Genomic DNA, 16,689 nt, shown 5'->3' with positions numbered 1-16,689 from the left:
AATAAAAGAAGGAAGGAAAGAAGGAAGGAAGGAAGGAAGGAAGGAAGGAAGGAAGGAAGGAAGGAAGGAAGGAAGGAAGGAAAGAAAGAAATAGAGACTCAAGGGGTTGGGCTGGGAATAGGAAGAAGCTGTGCAAGAAAAGAAATATAATAATAGAATAGTACTTCGTTCTGCAACAAATAACATTTCACAGTCATAATACTATAATACATACAATTGATTCAACAAAAATAGTAAAGTAATTATATGGAAGGATGCAAGGACAAGGAAGGAGAGAATGTAAGGGAGTTAGTCCCGTCTCTATCTTAAGAAATCAATGGATAACGTTTAAAATTGATGAACCAAGCAATATAAATATAATATTCGGAGGTGTACAGGAAACTACCAGAAAAAAAAAGATGAAAAAAAATAAATATAGTAACCTGTGCAAAGCAAGGACACAGTGTGGAGAAGGATGGGGAAGAGTTAGGCAGGTGACTGTTTTTCTTTCTTCTGTCTTTTGGTATAATTTGATATTTTAAACCATGAACACTTTTCACTTTGAGTTAGTATTTTTAACTATCAAAGAGTATAAATATTTCCTTTGTATTCCACAAAGCAGGTTTTATATGTGGGGCTAAAAGAGTCACTTATGAATAAAGGTTCAAAACACTACTGGGTCTATAAACAGAAGGAGTGAGTTCCTCTTCTGCAGGCAGTGAGGTAAGTTATAAACACCCAGATAAGGGCAGTGTGACAGGAATTTAGAGAAATAAAGGGAAATTCTGAGGAGAACAATACCTGGGTACCTTGAAAGACAGCTCTCTCAAACAGGGCAGTAGGTCATTACTATAAACTAGGAGACCAGACTTTCTCATTTCTCCGGGGGATCCTAAGTGTTGCTAATCACTGCTGTTAGTGAGATTTAGCTTCTGCTTGAGGTTACCAAAATCTAAAAACCAAACCCAAACATAATTTTCTTTTCTTCTTCTTTTTTTAAATTATACTTTAAGTTCTGGGATACACATGCAGAACATGCAGGTTTGTTACATAGGTATACACGTGTCATAGTGGTTTGCTGCGCCCATCAACCTGTCATCTACATTAGGTATTTCTCCTAATGCTATCCATCCCCTAGCCCCATCACTCCCTGACAGGCCCCAGTGTGTGATGTTCCCCTCCCTGTGTCCATGTGTTCTCATTGTTCTAAACAGAATTTTATTATACAAATAGTTCTGATAATTTGATTAGTTATCTTTGCATCACTATGTAAATAAAGACTTCCTATCTGTCAGCCTTAATAATAAGAACTAATGTTATTTTAGAACTATTTGTGTACATTGAAAACTTTAGAGCTACTTTCCTATACTTTATTTCATTTGATTCACAAAATAACCTGAAAATACTGATAATGCAAGGTATTACTGCAATCATCCTTACTTCATAGAGAAGACTTCTGAGTTTCCAAAAGTGACTTGTGTAACTTGCAAACCTAGTTAAGTAGTGAGGACTCCAAAATTTAACCTGATATAAATGATGAATTGATGGGTGCTGACGAGTTGATGGGTGCAGCACACCAACATGGCACAAGTATACATATGTAACAAACCTGCACGTTATGCACATGTACCCTAGAACTTAAAGTATAATAAAAAAAAAAAAAAATTTAACCGTGTCCCTTGATTCCAAATTGTATACTCGGTCTTTTACACCACATGCTTGAAGTACAGGCCACTGTATTAGTGGTAACTCATACCAAGAGGACTTCCCACACACAGGGGTACCAGAAACTACTTGTACAAATGGTGTCCAACACAAAAGTAGCCATCAAGACATTGGGTGGGAGCTGAGATCCTGTTCCCCTACCTCCTACCAGCCCTGTACCCTAGGTCAGGTAAGCCTTTTCATAATTTGAACAAAGGCACCAGTTGTGTACTGGGGATACCTTGTCCACAAACACATATTAACAAGTTCACTAGCTACCTACTACTTTCTTACCCTCCTCTATTATGTCCAACCCCTGCATCAGCCATCAAATGAGAAACTTCTTATGGCTTCTGTCTCAGAACAAGAGACACATCAGACCCATGTATTCATCAACTTAAACAACTAAATGTTAGCTGCCATTCTAGGCCTTGGGAATATAGTGGTTAACAGAATAGATAAGGGCCCTGATCTCATGGAGCTGATATTCCAAATAGGGGAAAAACAGACAAACACATGAATGTGAAAGAAAAGTTATCAGAAGTACTAAGTGTTAAACAGGAAATTTTAATTAGTTGATGTAACAGTAATTGATAGCTGCTTTAATCTGAGGGATTAGGAAAGGCCTCCCAGGTGGTAACATCTAAGTAGGCATTTGAATGACAAGAGAGAGCCCACCAAGGGAATATTAAGGAAAAGAAGATTCCAAGAAGATGGAACAGCAAATGCAAAATCCTGAGGGCAGAAAAAAGCTTGATCTGTTCAATGGAACAGAATCAAGTCAGTGAGGCTGTGCTATGTGGGTGGGGATGGAGAGGCAGACAGGGCCCAGACTGCATTAGGAGCCTATGTGTCAGGTAGCGGATTCAGATTTTATTCTGAGTGCAGTGGAGAAAAAATCTTAAGACGAGAAATGACAGTATCCAACTTACCTTTTTCAAAAGATCCTTCTGGATGCTGCACGAAGAATGGCATTTAATGGGGTAACAGTGAAAGATCTCAGTCACCTAAAGGAGACTAGTGGCTGGCTGTCACACGAAACTTTACGAAACTGTTGAACTGCTTAGACTAAACAGACCTAAGACCTTTTCACAGATCTGTATTACTTTGCCAAGACCCTAAGACTATAGGAAGTATTGTCATGTGTAATAAGTATTGACTGGTTTCTATGTCTGGATACCTTGTTCATTCTCCACGAAGATTTCCTGGCCTCCTCTGGTAGAGCAAGTTGTTCAGCTTTCCTGTGCCCCAAGTATCTGGTGCATATACCTTTGGGTGCACTTCACACTGTGTACACAGCTTTCTGCACCACAAATAGTGAGTTCTGTGAGGGCTGTCTCTTGTCTCAGTCATCTGTGTTCCTGATTACCTAGCAGAACACCTAGCACTTCACAAAAGCTTAATACTGTCTGATGGGGTGGATTAATGTTGTACTCAGGGACTGTGTGAACACATTTGTCTCCAAAACCAAACAGATAAAATGATGTTAGAAATGCACCCTACAAGTAGGACACCCCAAACCCCAGTCCCTTACCTCTTGGGTGAGTCAGGGTCAAAGCAGGTCTTGCGCACATCAGCCACCTGGGGGTCGCAGCAGTCCCCGTCGTCAAAGTCGTTCAGCATGTTGTTACACTCCGCCTGACAGAGCCCATCCCTGCGGTTCCAGGAGTAGCAGCGGCCCTGCAGGCGGCAGTCACCCCCATCATAGCCTGTGAGTGGGTGCTCACACTCGGGGTCGCAATGGTCATTGCCAATCTTGCTGGGCTCACAGTTCACAAGCACAACCCGGTGTCGCAGGGTGGAATTGTGGACCTGGTGGACGCTCAGCTGCCAGCTGATGTTGTAGCGGCTGAAGGCCTCATTCAGTGCCTCGTGCTGCAGACGAATCTGCTCCTTGCTCACAATGGGGTTTAGGCCCTCATCATCACAGATGTTCACCACTTGGTAGCGTATCACCTTCTCTCCCCGAAGGGGCCAGTATCCATTGTACCGGGAGATCAATTCCACGTTGTCACAAACCGTTTGCCCACAGGGTGGGGGCCGCAAAGGGGACAGAATCTCAGGCTCTGGCTCAAAGCCCTGGAGAACCTCAAGTCGTGGGTACTTCTCATCTCTAAAGGGAACCCATTCTGTGTTCAGAGGCTCAAAGCTCGCTGTCAGGACCAAGTCAGTCGCTTCCTCCTCCCCGCTTGAATGCTGAGAACTGTGTTGAAAATGGTTTTGTGGCAGGGCGGTCGACCAGAAAACCAGTGTGCCCAGGTGTCCACGGAAATAGCGTCCATCCTCAGAGCTGTCTCCCCCCAGGAGCAAAGAGCGGCAAGATGCCATGAAGGGGCTGTTCAGGGGGCCAGACTGATCTAGACTGCTAGCCACCTGAGTGCCATGCACATACAGGGCCATGCGCCGTCCATCGTAGGTGGCTGCCACGTGGGTCCATGTGCCTGGTTGGTAGCGACTGTGGCTGATCAAGATGGTGGCTTTCTTCATGCGGTCGGTGCGGAGGGAGAAGAAGAAGCGAGCATCCCGCTTTCCCTTGTCCTTCCCTGAGCGGATCCCCAGGGCCCAGCCTTTGTCACTGACAGTGTGGGAGCAGTTATCAAACACACCTGGGAAAGAAGGAAGAATCCAGGGAAGAGATACCAGATACAAAGGGGAATGGAGAAAGGGAGAAGAAAGCCCATGTAAATAACAAGAATGCAGGTTTTTAATGGGGAATAAAGTAAGTGACACAGACTTCTCATCTGAGATGCCTGCTCGTATCCCTGTATCAGGCCGTTCTGGCATATCCTATGCCCAAAAGGAATGATTTGAGATTCCAGCCAAGTTAACTCATTCTGGTATGTTTACATAACCAAAATTGAAGCTGGAAAGCAGATATTCAATGCAAATGGCAAGAATTCTCTAGCACTCCATCACAAATGTGCTTCATGCTGACTGGCTTTGAGTCCATGCCTTTCCTCACTGATCCTAGTTCTTTTCCATTTCCTCAGAAGCCATGAGAGTAGTCATACTTTTTGCAAATGACAGCCACCTCCTACCCTCTGGAAGGTGATTTTTCTCTACTGAACATTAAAAAGATGATACTCATGGAGAAAACAAGGAGTTGATTAATCAGGGAGTTTTTTTAGAGAAGATGATAACATCCCAGACATCATTCCTAGCCCACTATTCCCTCTAACACCTCTCATGGGTAAGGATGCCCATCCACAGTGAACAACTGTTCCCCAGAGAAAGCAATATGGTACTGCCCCATGGTCCTAGCCTAAAAATCTAGTCACTGAGTTAGTAGAATGACTGTTCTATACCCAATATCACCCACCACAGTACAGAAGCAGACCGTTTCCAGATTAATAAATGTCCTATCATACACTACCTGCCTTGCTCAGAGCAGGCACAGGGCATTTAACAGGCACAGGGCTGTTAAATCTAATTGAATAAACAAAGGATAGAACACCCATAAATAGTTAGATCATTAATAAGTTGGCAGCAGGATGGGGCACAAACTTTCAGATGTGGCATGATTGCAGATGGGACTCAGGCAGTTTGGAGGCCTTAAATGTTCCTAGTAACCCGTCTTCAGTTTACCCACCATCTCTTCCTCAGTACCTCTTCTAGTACATAGTCTCTCAGGAATAGCTTTTACTAATAAATCACAAGAAGTCAGTACATCACATAGGAAATGCTTAATAAATATTGCTTGCACCAATGAATAAATGATGGAAAAATATACTAGCCTTTTGATCAGATACCTGGGTAAACATCAAGAGTCTTTCTCCCCAAGCTTGTTAAATAAGACTTTTATTTGTTCCCTAACCTCCTATGCAATCCAGTCCAACAATAATTCTTCTTAGACAGTCTAGATTTATAAGCCAGGAGGCTTCCTATTCTGATGGCAGGCAAATGCTTTACAAGTAGCTATACTTCCAAAAGTGATAGAATATCTTCTCTTCTGTCTTCAGCATAAATTAATAACTTGTGGTTTACAAAATAGAAGTACTTTTTAGCAAACATATTTCCTCCCTAACCCAGTAATTCTAGCAACTATACTTTGAATTACCAGTGATGACTAGCTACAGTTCATGGGGTGTTCCGATTTGGGTTTCGGGGTTTTAGTTGTTATTATTTTCACACTGGGGTCTATCTGTTAAAGAAGTATAAGGAATACTCCTCTACAAACTCTTGTATTGAGCGGATTTTCAAAAAAGCAAACAAATCTAGCGAGATTAACACTAAGTTCCCTGATTCATATTTTCTCCTGGTCCACTTATTTTAATAAGTAGTAAGTAGTTTTCATTATCTATCTGACCTATGATCACATGGGCTGCAATACTGAATATCAGGACCACGGAGTTACTAATCTATCAGCTATTTGCTGATCTTTAAGAGAAAGTACTGGGGAGGTTACTTTATATTTGATGCATACACACAGGTATATGTATGAATTCAGATATAAATTGTTAGACTTGTCATATAAGTTACCAGATAATTAACATAATTGTCTACCAGGCATCTACTCGCAATTTTAAACATTTTAATTTGCTGTCCTTAGAACTTCTAGTCTATTATCAAAAAAATAATCGTTCTTATTTGTCTCATAGAAAGGTATAAAGTTATTAATAGTGTATCTGAAATGATATTTCTAACTTCCTGAAATACTAAATAGAAGATGGACCACTCTGATTATACTAGTCTAGTTCTGATTAATATAAGTTAGCAATTATATCAAAAAAGATTTATAGCCAAGAGCACTAAGATCATCTATATTACTTGTGAGATGTAGCCAGTATGTAGAGGTATTGTTTTGAATGATTACCAAAGTAATGATTATTTGCTCTCTAATTTAGGATGTCCAAACAGCAAATGAAAAATCTCACTAGGTGCTTAGATAACTACATTTTACTTGCTTTGTTACCATTGTTCGTACTTCATCTGTAGGGAAATAGAGTATATAGTTGCTGAAGCACTATCCTGCACTCCTTCCAGTCAAAAAGGCATACTTAGCAAATAGAATTCTCTGATTCAATGCCAACAACTCTAGTTGTGAATCAGAGTCACATGTGAAGCTTTCACAAATACAGACTATTTTGAAGCCATATGGAGAGCTTATCCCATATTACAAAAAATATCAAGTTCCTCACTGCTGCTTAGTAGAATGAAATGCAGAAGACAGAAGTTGAGAGCCTTAGTATTTTTCATTCAGTGAAGGAAAGTTAGCAAGATTGATATCAATGGTAAGTTATATCAGACATGAACATGTAAAGATCATCTGAAATTCTTTTAAATCATTTGTTTAAAAATTATACTAGATCAGGAATCTTAGATTTGTCCAACGTGTCTATGCAACAGTGATACATACTTGTTCGTTAATTCAGCAAACTAATGGAATGAGAGGTAGTTAGGATAAACGAGGTAGTTAGGATTCATAGGACCTGTTATGAATAAGTGCACAGAAGCAGACTAAGTTAGCTCACCCATGCAAGTGCAAGTTTGGTAGATATTTACAAAGCTATACTATCTGCCAATCTCAGTACTTGGTGCTGGAGATTCTATAGTGATCAAATAATTATATGATATCATGGAAAGTTCAATGTAGTGCAGAAAATAAACCTGAAATGAATAACAATGGAATAGGCTGACTACTGAAAGTATAAATAGCTATGGGAGCAGCAAAAGGACCTCTTTATTAAAACATGGACATAACATAGCAGAAATTCTCCCTAAAGCCATTAAATGTCAACTTCCCAACACTGACCTGTCTTGTTAATAATTTGATTCCTAGTAGGTATCCACCATAAAAATCTACTCACGAGATTAGGACTACCTTGATCACCAGTCAGACTGTCTGGGAAGGCTAGAGAGCGCCAAAGCCAAAGAATTCCAAGAGATAAGGTCAGACATTGCCAAGCTCAACGTCCTGCCAGTTTACCCAGTAATATTCATTTCAAGAGTCCTCAGAACCTGCCTTTATATAAATTACTCACTTCAGCCAAATCTTCTACACTGGAATTTTGTGTGTGTATATGTGTGTGTGTGTGCCTGTGTGTGTGTGACTCTATTTACTTTTACTTAGCCTGTAATGTTATCTCTCATTTATATAGTTCTTGAGCTTTCCAAATAAATCTTTTGTATACTGTTATTTAAGTGGTAAAACCATCCTCTGAGGCAGGCAGAGTTATTGTCATTGACCTTATTTTATAGATGCAGACACTGAGGCTTTGAGAGATCAGGTGTCAGACTGGGTGCAGAGAGTGCACTAGAACCAAGATATCATTATTTTGAGCCCAGAACAGTTTTCTACAAACCCTATGCAGGAAAGACCATAGTGCATGTGGTTAAAAGCATGAGTCAGCCAGAAATTATATTCTACAATCTACCACTTACATGCTGTATCATCTCAACAAAAAAAAAAGTTATATCACCTTGCTGAGCTCTGGTTTCATATTTGAAGGTTTTACCTGAGAAATAAAATCTGTGCATCTTCAGCATCCTTCAACCACAAGCTGAGACCTTAGACCGCATGAGGTTGCTGTGAGAATTAAATAAAATGTCACATGCGAAGTATCATAGCACAGTGTTCAGCTCAAATAAAGTGATTAATAAACATTAGCTATGATGAGGAGAAGGACTTTCATGATGTGTTATCAAAGGAAATAATAAATTAGATATAAAACCAGTGGTATGCTAGTAAATATTTAACAACTAGTCCTCTGAAGATTAAAAAAAATCCAAGTCCTGATTTGCAACATTTGCCAATTTCTGTGATATAAATTACTGCCACAATGGCCAATTTTAAGTTACCAGCATGATGTCACTGAACATGGATTTGGGAACAGATGTGTACAAGTTTCTCTGATGAACCAGTCTGAGTCGATTCCATTACTGTAAAGACTAAAAAGGAAAGCAATTGCAAGCTGCCAAGTGTCTCCTTTTCCCTTTGACTACAAAGTTAGATGTGGCTGCTTTGCTGATAATATCATTTTTTGTAATTTAAAAGGGGGTAAATATTGCCTATTATCTGAGTTTTCAGCCGCAACATGTCTACTGGAAGACCCAGTGACCAACTGTACCGGTGAACAAAATGTGTCCATCCCAGGTCTGTTCTTCTTCATTCTTTCGCTACAAATTGGGCTTATAGAGCAGCCTGTACAGCTCCCCACATGCTCTCAGGAGGGACCCTCAGTCCTACTTTCTTGATCTCATTAAGCAAAAGCAAGATGAACTTTGTTTCAAAGGAAAAATTACAGAATCCCACATTTGGGAGACTTCTTCTCAGTCTAGCAGAGTAAAGACTGACAAAACCAATGAAGTCCAAGCCAACACAATATACGTGGTGAAACTCTTGAGTTTGTGCAACATTGAGATTTTATAATTTTGGATGTATGTGAGATAGAAACAAACACGTTATAACTATTGTTTATTCATCAAAGCCACATTCTTGGAAAGAACAGAGGGACCAGTACATGAATATGATTTATGAAATTACTCAACACTAAACTGAACCATGATAGCCCATGGATTAGAAAAATCAGATCAAATGATGTAACTCAAAAGACGGTGGTAGTGTGGAAGCCAAACATTTGGACCATATCATCTTAAAACTGTAAGAATCATTTTCTCAGCTCTTTCTTGCAACTGGCTTCCATCATATATGTTAACTAAATTTAAAACTGTTCAAGCACCTTACCTTGTATTTAATCTGAGTTTTGAGAGAAAGAAAAGTAAATTAAGGAACGATATCCTGTTAATTGTATACCTGCTCTCAACTCCAAAAATTGTACTTAGAGACCATGGGTATCTTATAGAGCAATATGCTTTTGTGGGTCTTAGCAAACATCACTTGCATCCAATTCTCTACTGTCATTAATTATCAGCACTTGGAATTGATAGAGTCAATTATACTCAAGGAGAAACGTTGTCTCTCAAACTGGAATATATTCCTCCAAAGCAACTATGAAAACTTCTAATAAAGCACTGAACATCATAGATAGAGTTACAAACAGTTGTTTCATGAAAACAAAAGTTTTGAATGTGGTCCCCCTGTAAAGTAGTAATCCTGCTTCTTTCCATTACTTGAGTGTTTTTTTTTTTTTTTTGATGCTCAGGATATCTGCTGCTTATGCCAAAAACAGATAAAGAGACTTGAACTATCTTTTATAATTTGTCTACTATGTGCAACTCTATCCCTGGTGGACATGCTGCCACCCATAACAAAGTCCTGAAAAACAGCTTGGCAGGCCACCTTGGGTAGACACATCTTCAGACTGACCAAATGACTGTGTGCCTGTTCTTGAGGTCTGAAAAACAGCCCAGTGGGCTTGCTCCTCAAGGACACATCCCCAGGGCAGCCAAGGAGCTGTATGCCCACAACCCTGGCCAGAGTAACAGGCCCATAGCCCTAACCTCAGTGAGCCAGACCCCCAGCTGACTGACTTACCATGGGCATTATGTGCACTCACATCCCTCCCTCCACCTAAGAAACAGCCCAGCAAGCACACACCCAGCAAAGCTGTGCCACTGCTGCCACAAACTCTTGCAGCCTAGGCCACTGAGATAGAAAAATCACTAGCATGAATTACAGCTGAAGAAACTGACTAGAGACTACTGTGTCCATGTGGAATTAAAGCCAATACACCTTACCCAACTGACACCTTAAGACCCATCTATAGAAATAAATCTTTTTCTAAGGATGTCCTCTCTTACCACTCCTATCTGACATAGTATTGGAAGTTCTGGCCAGGGCAATCAGGCAAGAGATAGAAATAAAGGGTATTCAAAGAGGAAGAGAGGAAGTCAAGTTGTCTTTGTTTGCAGATGACATGATTTTACATTCAGAAAACTCCATCATCTCAGTCCAAAACCTTCTTGAACTGATAAGCAACTTCAGCAAAGTCTCAGGATACAAAATCAATGTGAAAAATCACAAGCATCCCTTTACACCAACAACGGGCAAGTGGAGAACGAAATCATGAATGAACTCCCATTCACAATCACTACAAAGAGAACAAAATACCTAGGAATACAGCCAACAAGTGATATGAAGGATCTCTTCAAGAACTACAAACCACTGCTCAAGGAAATAAGAGAGGACAAAAACAAATGGAAAAACATTCCATCCTCATGGATAGGAAGAATCAATATTGTGAAAATGGCCATAAGGCCCAAAGTAAGGTATAGATTCAATGCTACTCCCATCAAATTACCATTGACATTCTTCACAAAATTAGAAAAAAACCATTTTAAATTTCATTTTTTTAAAATTTTATTCTTATACTTTAATTTCTAGGGTATATGTGCACAATGTGCAGGTTTATTACATAAGTATACATGTGCCATGTTGGTTTGCTGCACCCTTCAACTATTTTAAATTTCATATGGAATCAAAGAAGACCCCAAATAGCCATGACAATCCTAAGCAAAAAGAACAAAATTGGAGGCATCATGCTACCTGACTTCAAACCATACTACAAGTCTACAGTAACCAACACAGCATGGTCCTGTTAGCAAAACAGACATAAAAACCAAGGGAATAGAACACAGACCTCAGAAATCACACCACACATCTACAACCATCTGATCTTCGACAAACCTGTCAAAAACAAGCAATAGGGAAAGGATCTTCTATTCAGTAAATGGTGCTGGGAAAACTGGCAAGCCATTGTCAGAAAACTGAAACTGAACCCCTTCCTTATACCTTACACAAAAATTAACTCAAGATGGAATAAAGACTTAAATGTAAAACCCAAAACCATAAAAACTCTAGAAGAAAACCTAGGCAATATCATTCAGGACATAGGCATGGGCAAAGACTTCATAATAAAAATGCCAAAAACAATTGCAACAAAAGTCAAAATTGACAAATGGGATCTAACTAAACTAAAGAGCTTCTGCACAGCAAGAGAAACTATCACCAGAGTGAATAGACAACCTACAAAATGGTTGAAAATTTTTGCAATCTATACATCTGACAAAGGACTAATATCCAGAATTTATGAGGAGCTTAAACATATTTACAAGAAAAAAAAACAAACAACTCATCAAAAAATGGGCAAAGGGTATGAACAGACACTTCTCAAAAGAAGACATTTATGTGGCCAACAAACATATGAAAAAAAGTTCAACATCACTGATCATTAGAGAAATGCAAATCAAAACCACAATGAGACACTATCTCATGCCAGTTGGAATGGTGATTATTAAAAAATCAGGAAACAATAGATGCTGGTGAGGATGTGGAGAAACAGGAAAGCTTTTACACTGTTGGTAGGAATGCAAATTAATTCAACCTCTGTGGAAGACAGCATGGTGATTTCTCAAGGATCTAGAACCAGAAATACCATTTGACCCAGCAATCACATTACTGGATATAGACCCAAAGAAATATAAATCATTCTACTATAAAGGCACATGCACATTTACATTTATTGCAGCACTATTTACAATAGCAAAGACATGGAACTGACCCAAATGCCCATCAGTGATAGACTGGGTAAAGAAAATGTGGTACATACACACCATGGAATACTATGCAGCCATAAAAATGAATGAGATCATGTCCTTTGCAGGGACATGGGTGAAGCTGGAAGCCATCATCCTCAGCCAACTAACACAGGAACAGAAAACCAAACACCACATGTTCTCACTCATACGTGGGAGGTGACCATTGAGAACACATGGACACAGAGAGGGGAACAACATACACCAGGGCCTGTTGGGGTATGGGATTGAGGGAAGGGAACTTAGAGGATGAGTCAATAGGTGCAGTAAACCACCATGGCATACAAATATCTATGTAACAAACCTGCACATTCTGCACATGTATCCCTGTTTCTTTCTTTCTTTCTTTCTTTTTTTGAAGAAAATCTAATAAAAAATAATCCTACCTGGATTTGCTGCCAAAAAATAGAATTGTATTTGAGGCAAAACATTTGAATGATTTTTGTCAAAGATATAAATTAAAACAAATGTAAAAATAAAAACAAAACACACACACACACACAAAAGAAAAGTCTCTTTCTATAAATCTATTTCATAAAATTGAAAGAGGTGACTATTCTATTGGATGCACAGAAATCAATGTAAGAACACATCAAACATAGAAAATCAAGGAAATATTACACCTCCAAAGGAACAAAATAATTCTCCAGTAACGAAATTCAATTATAAGGAAATATACAAAATAGCAAAAACAATTCAAAATAATAATCTTACAGAAACTCAGTGAAATACAAGAGAAAACAGATAGATGATTAGACAAAATTTAAAAATTCATTATTTGAATGAGAAATTCAATAAAGAAATATCATAAAATGAACCAAACATATATTTTGGAGCTGGATAATTCAGTGAATAACACAACAAAGAGTACAATCAATAACTTAAACAACAGATTACACCAAGTAGAAGAAAGAATTTTTGGACTTGAAGACAGATCTTTTGGAATAACTCAGGCAGACAAAAAAATATTTTAAAGAAAGAAAAAAAAACTACAAAAATGTATGAAACATCAGTAAGTGAACAAATATTGGCATTATGGGAGTTGCAGAAAGAGAAGAGAAAAGATGAAGGAAATCTATTTAATGAAATAATAGTGAAAAACTTCTCATGTCTTGGAAAAGGGGTGGACATTCAGATCCAATGAACTCAAAAGTCTCCAAATACATTTAATCCAAACAAGTCCTCTCCAAGGCATATTTGAGTTTTGCCAAAAGTCAAAGATAAAAATAGCTAGAGAAAAATATAATACCAAGTCACAAATAAGGGAATACCCATTAGCCCAATTGCAGATGTCTCAGTAAAAAACATACTGGCCAGAAGAGAATGGAATGGAATATTTGAAGTACTAAAAGAAAAAAAACAAACAAATCTGCGAGTTAAGAATATTATACCCAGCAAAGCTATTCTTAGAAATGAAGGAGAAATAAAGTCTTTCTCAGATAAGCAGAAACTTGGAGAATTAATCACCACTAGATCAGTCTTGCAAGAAATGTTTAAGGTAAGCCTATCTCTGGAAGCAAAAAGATAGTAACTGCATGTGTTCATGAAAACATATAAAAGTACAAAACTTGCAGATAGAGTGAATACACAAAAAAAGAAACAAATCAGTTCAGGCACAGTGGCTCACGCCTGTAATCCCAGCACTTTGGGAGGCCAAAGTATGTAGATCATGAGGTCAGGAGTTCAAGACCAGCCTGGCCAAGATGGTGAAAACCTGTCTTTACTAAAATACAAAATACAAAACTTTGCCAGGTGTGCTGGCAGGCACCTGTAATCCCAGCTACTCAGGAGGCTGAGGCAGAGCATTGCTTGAACCCAGGAGTCAGAAGTTGCAGTGAGCCGAGATTGCACCACTGCACTCCAGCCTGGGCAACAAAGTAAGGCTCCATCTGAAAAAAGGAAGGAAGGAAGGAAGGAAGGAAGGAAAGAAATCAAACCTTATCACTGCAAAAACCATGCCAAACATAAAAGTAAACAATGAGAGAAAGTAAGAAATAAAAAATATACAAAACATTGTGAAACAATCAATAAAATGAACTAAAAAATATAGATTGACGAAAGGGATTTTTAAAAGATCCAACTATATGCTGCCTATAAGAAACTCAATTCACCTGTAAAGACACACATAGACTGAAAGTGAAAAACAATATTCCCAGAAATGGAAATCAAAAATGAATAGGAGAAGCCATACTTATATACAATAAAACAGATTTTAAGTCAAAAACTTAAAAAAATAACAAAAATGCATTATATAATCACAACAGGATCAATTCAGTAAGAGGGTATAACAATTATGTATGTATATATGTACCCAATACAAGAGCACCCAGATACATAAAGCATATATAAAGCAAATATTATCAGATCTAAAGGGATAGCTAGACCTCAATACCCATTCTTGGCATTGGACAGTTCAGCCATCCAATGTAATTACACTAGATGTAATATCAACAAAAAAGCCCATAAGATTTGAACTGGTCCATAGACTGAATGGACCTAACTGAAATTTACAGAACGTTTCACACAACAGCTGCAGAATACACATTCTTTTTATCAGTACATGTAACATTCTCCAGTACTGGCAAAACATTAGGACACAAAACAGATGTCAACACAATTTTTTTTGAGATGGGGTTTTGCTCTGTCAGTCAGGCTGGAGTTCAGTGGCAGTACAGCCTCAACCTCCTGGGTACAAACAATCCTCCCACCTCATCCTCTCAAGTAGCTGGGACTACAGGTGTATGCCACCACATCTACCTTTTTTTTTTTTTTTTTTTTAGTGGAGATATGGTCTTACTATGTTGCCCAGGCTGGTCTCAAACCCTTGGGCTTGAGCAGTCCTCCCATCTCAGCCTCCCAAAGTGCTAGGATTACAGGTGTGAGCCATTATGCCTAGCCTCAAAATAATTTTAAAAATCAATGTCAGCCAGACACAGTGGCTCATGCCTGTCATCCCAACATTTTGGTAGACCAAAACGGGTGGATCACTTGAGCCCAGGAGTTTAAAACCAACCTAGGCAACATAGTGAGACCATGTCTCTAAGAAAATAAATATAATATATAAAATAAAGAACATCAAATATCTTATCTGATCACAATGGAATAAAATGAGAAAGCAATAATAATAGGAACATTTTTGAAACCATAAAAATACATGGAAATTAAACAAGATACTCCTATATCTAATGGATGAAGAAATAATAAGATAATATATAAATTTCTCCAAAAAAACGAAAATAGAAACACAACATACCAAAACCTATGGGACACATCCAAAGCAGTATTGAGACAAGATTACAGCAATAAAAACCTACATCAAAAATTGGAAATATTCAAAAAACAACGATGTAACAAAGCACCTGAAAGAATGAGAAAAGCAAGTACAAACAAAACCAAAAATTAGTAGAAGGAAATAAATAAAAATAAAAGGGAAAATAAACAAAAGACAGACTAAGAAAGTTCAGTGAAACAAAAACTTGATTTTTTGAAAAGATATACAAAATGAACAAACCATTAGCTAGAGTTAAAAAAGAAAAAGGCCCAAATACATAAAATTAGAAATGAGAAGATGTTATAATTGATGTCACAGAAATACAAAATATCATTACAAACTATTATGAATGCTCCAATAAATTAAAAAGGAAATGGATAAATTCCTGGATGCATGCAACCTGCCAAGATTTAACCAAGAAGAGAGATAAAGCTTGAACAGATCAATAACAGGTAACAAGACTGAATCAGTGATTTAAAAAGTATCTCAACAAAGAAAAGTCTTCACTGCTTCACCACAAAATTCAAATGAAACTTTAAATAACTAATATGAATTATTTTCAAACTAATCCAAAAAAGTTTAAGGTAAGGTAGTTCTTCTAAACTCATCCTACCAGGCCAGCATAACCCTAATACCAAAACCAGACAAGGATACAGCAAAAAAAGAAAATTACCTACCAATATCCAATAAATATAGATGTCAAAATCCTCAACAAAATATTAGCAAATCAAATCCAACAGCACATCAAAAAAAGCATACACTATGACCTAGTGGGATTCATCCCAGACATGCAAAAATGGTGCAAAAATTATTTATTCATTTCAATGAATGCATTATGGAAAAATAATTTAATAAAATTCAACATCCTTTAATAATAAAAACTTTCATAAATTAGGTAGAAAGAAAGTACCTTAACACAATAAAGGCTCTAAGTGACAGCTAACATGTACTGAACAGGGAAAAGCAAAAAGTGTTTTTGCTAAGAACTGGAACAAGGCAAGGATGCCCACTCTCACCACTCTTATTTGACATAGCACTGGAAGTCCTATCCAGAGCAATTAGGCAAGAGAAGAAAACAAAAGTCATCCAAATTGGAAAGAAGCAAGTAAAACTGTCCATTTGCAAATGAAGTGATCTTAAATAAAGAAAAACCTAGGCCAGGTGCTGTGGCTCACGCCTATAATCCCAACACTAGGCCGAGGTGGGTGGATCATGAGGTCAGGAAATCGAGACTATCCTGG

General features: G+C 38.1%; 1 protein-coding gene across 3 annotated transcripts in view; it reads right to left on the bottom strand.

Moving 5' to 3' along the window:
* Window positions 1-16,689, bottom strand: part of PAPPA2 (pappalysin 2) — a 417,104-nt gene that overhangs the window by 273,393 nt on the left and 127,022 nt on the right. For all 3 annotated transcript variants that reach the window (XR_001004080.1, XM_011962377.1, XM_011962378.1), the window contains one exon: window positions 3,218-4,289. Coding sequence is in view for 2 of the 3 variants with exons in the window: in XM_011962377.1 (XP_011817767.1) it covers window positions 3,218-4,289 (1,072 nt within the window). In the remaining variant the exon portion in view is untranslated. The remainder of the gene's footprint in view (window positions 1-3,217; window positions 4,290-16,689) is intronic.

Source organism: Colobus angolensis, unplaced genomic scaffold, assembly GCF_000951035.1.
Source record: "Colobus angolensis palliatus isolate OR3802 unplaced genomic scaffold, Cang.pa_1.0 Scaffold59, whole genome shotgun sequence".
NCBI lineage: Eukaryota > Metazoa > Chordata > Mammalia > Primates > Cercopithecidae > Colobus > Colobus angolensis.
This window is presented reverse-complemented; position numbering and strand designations above follow the sequence as displayed.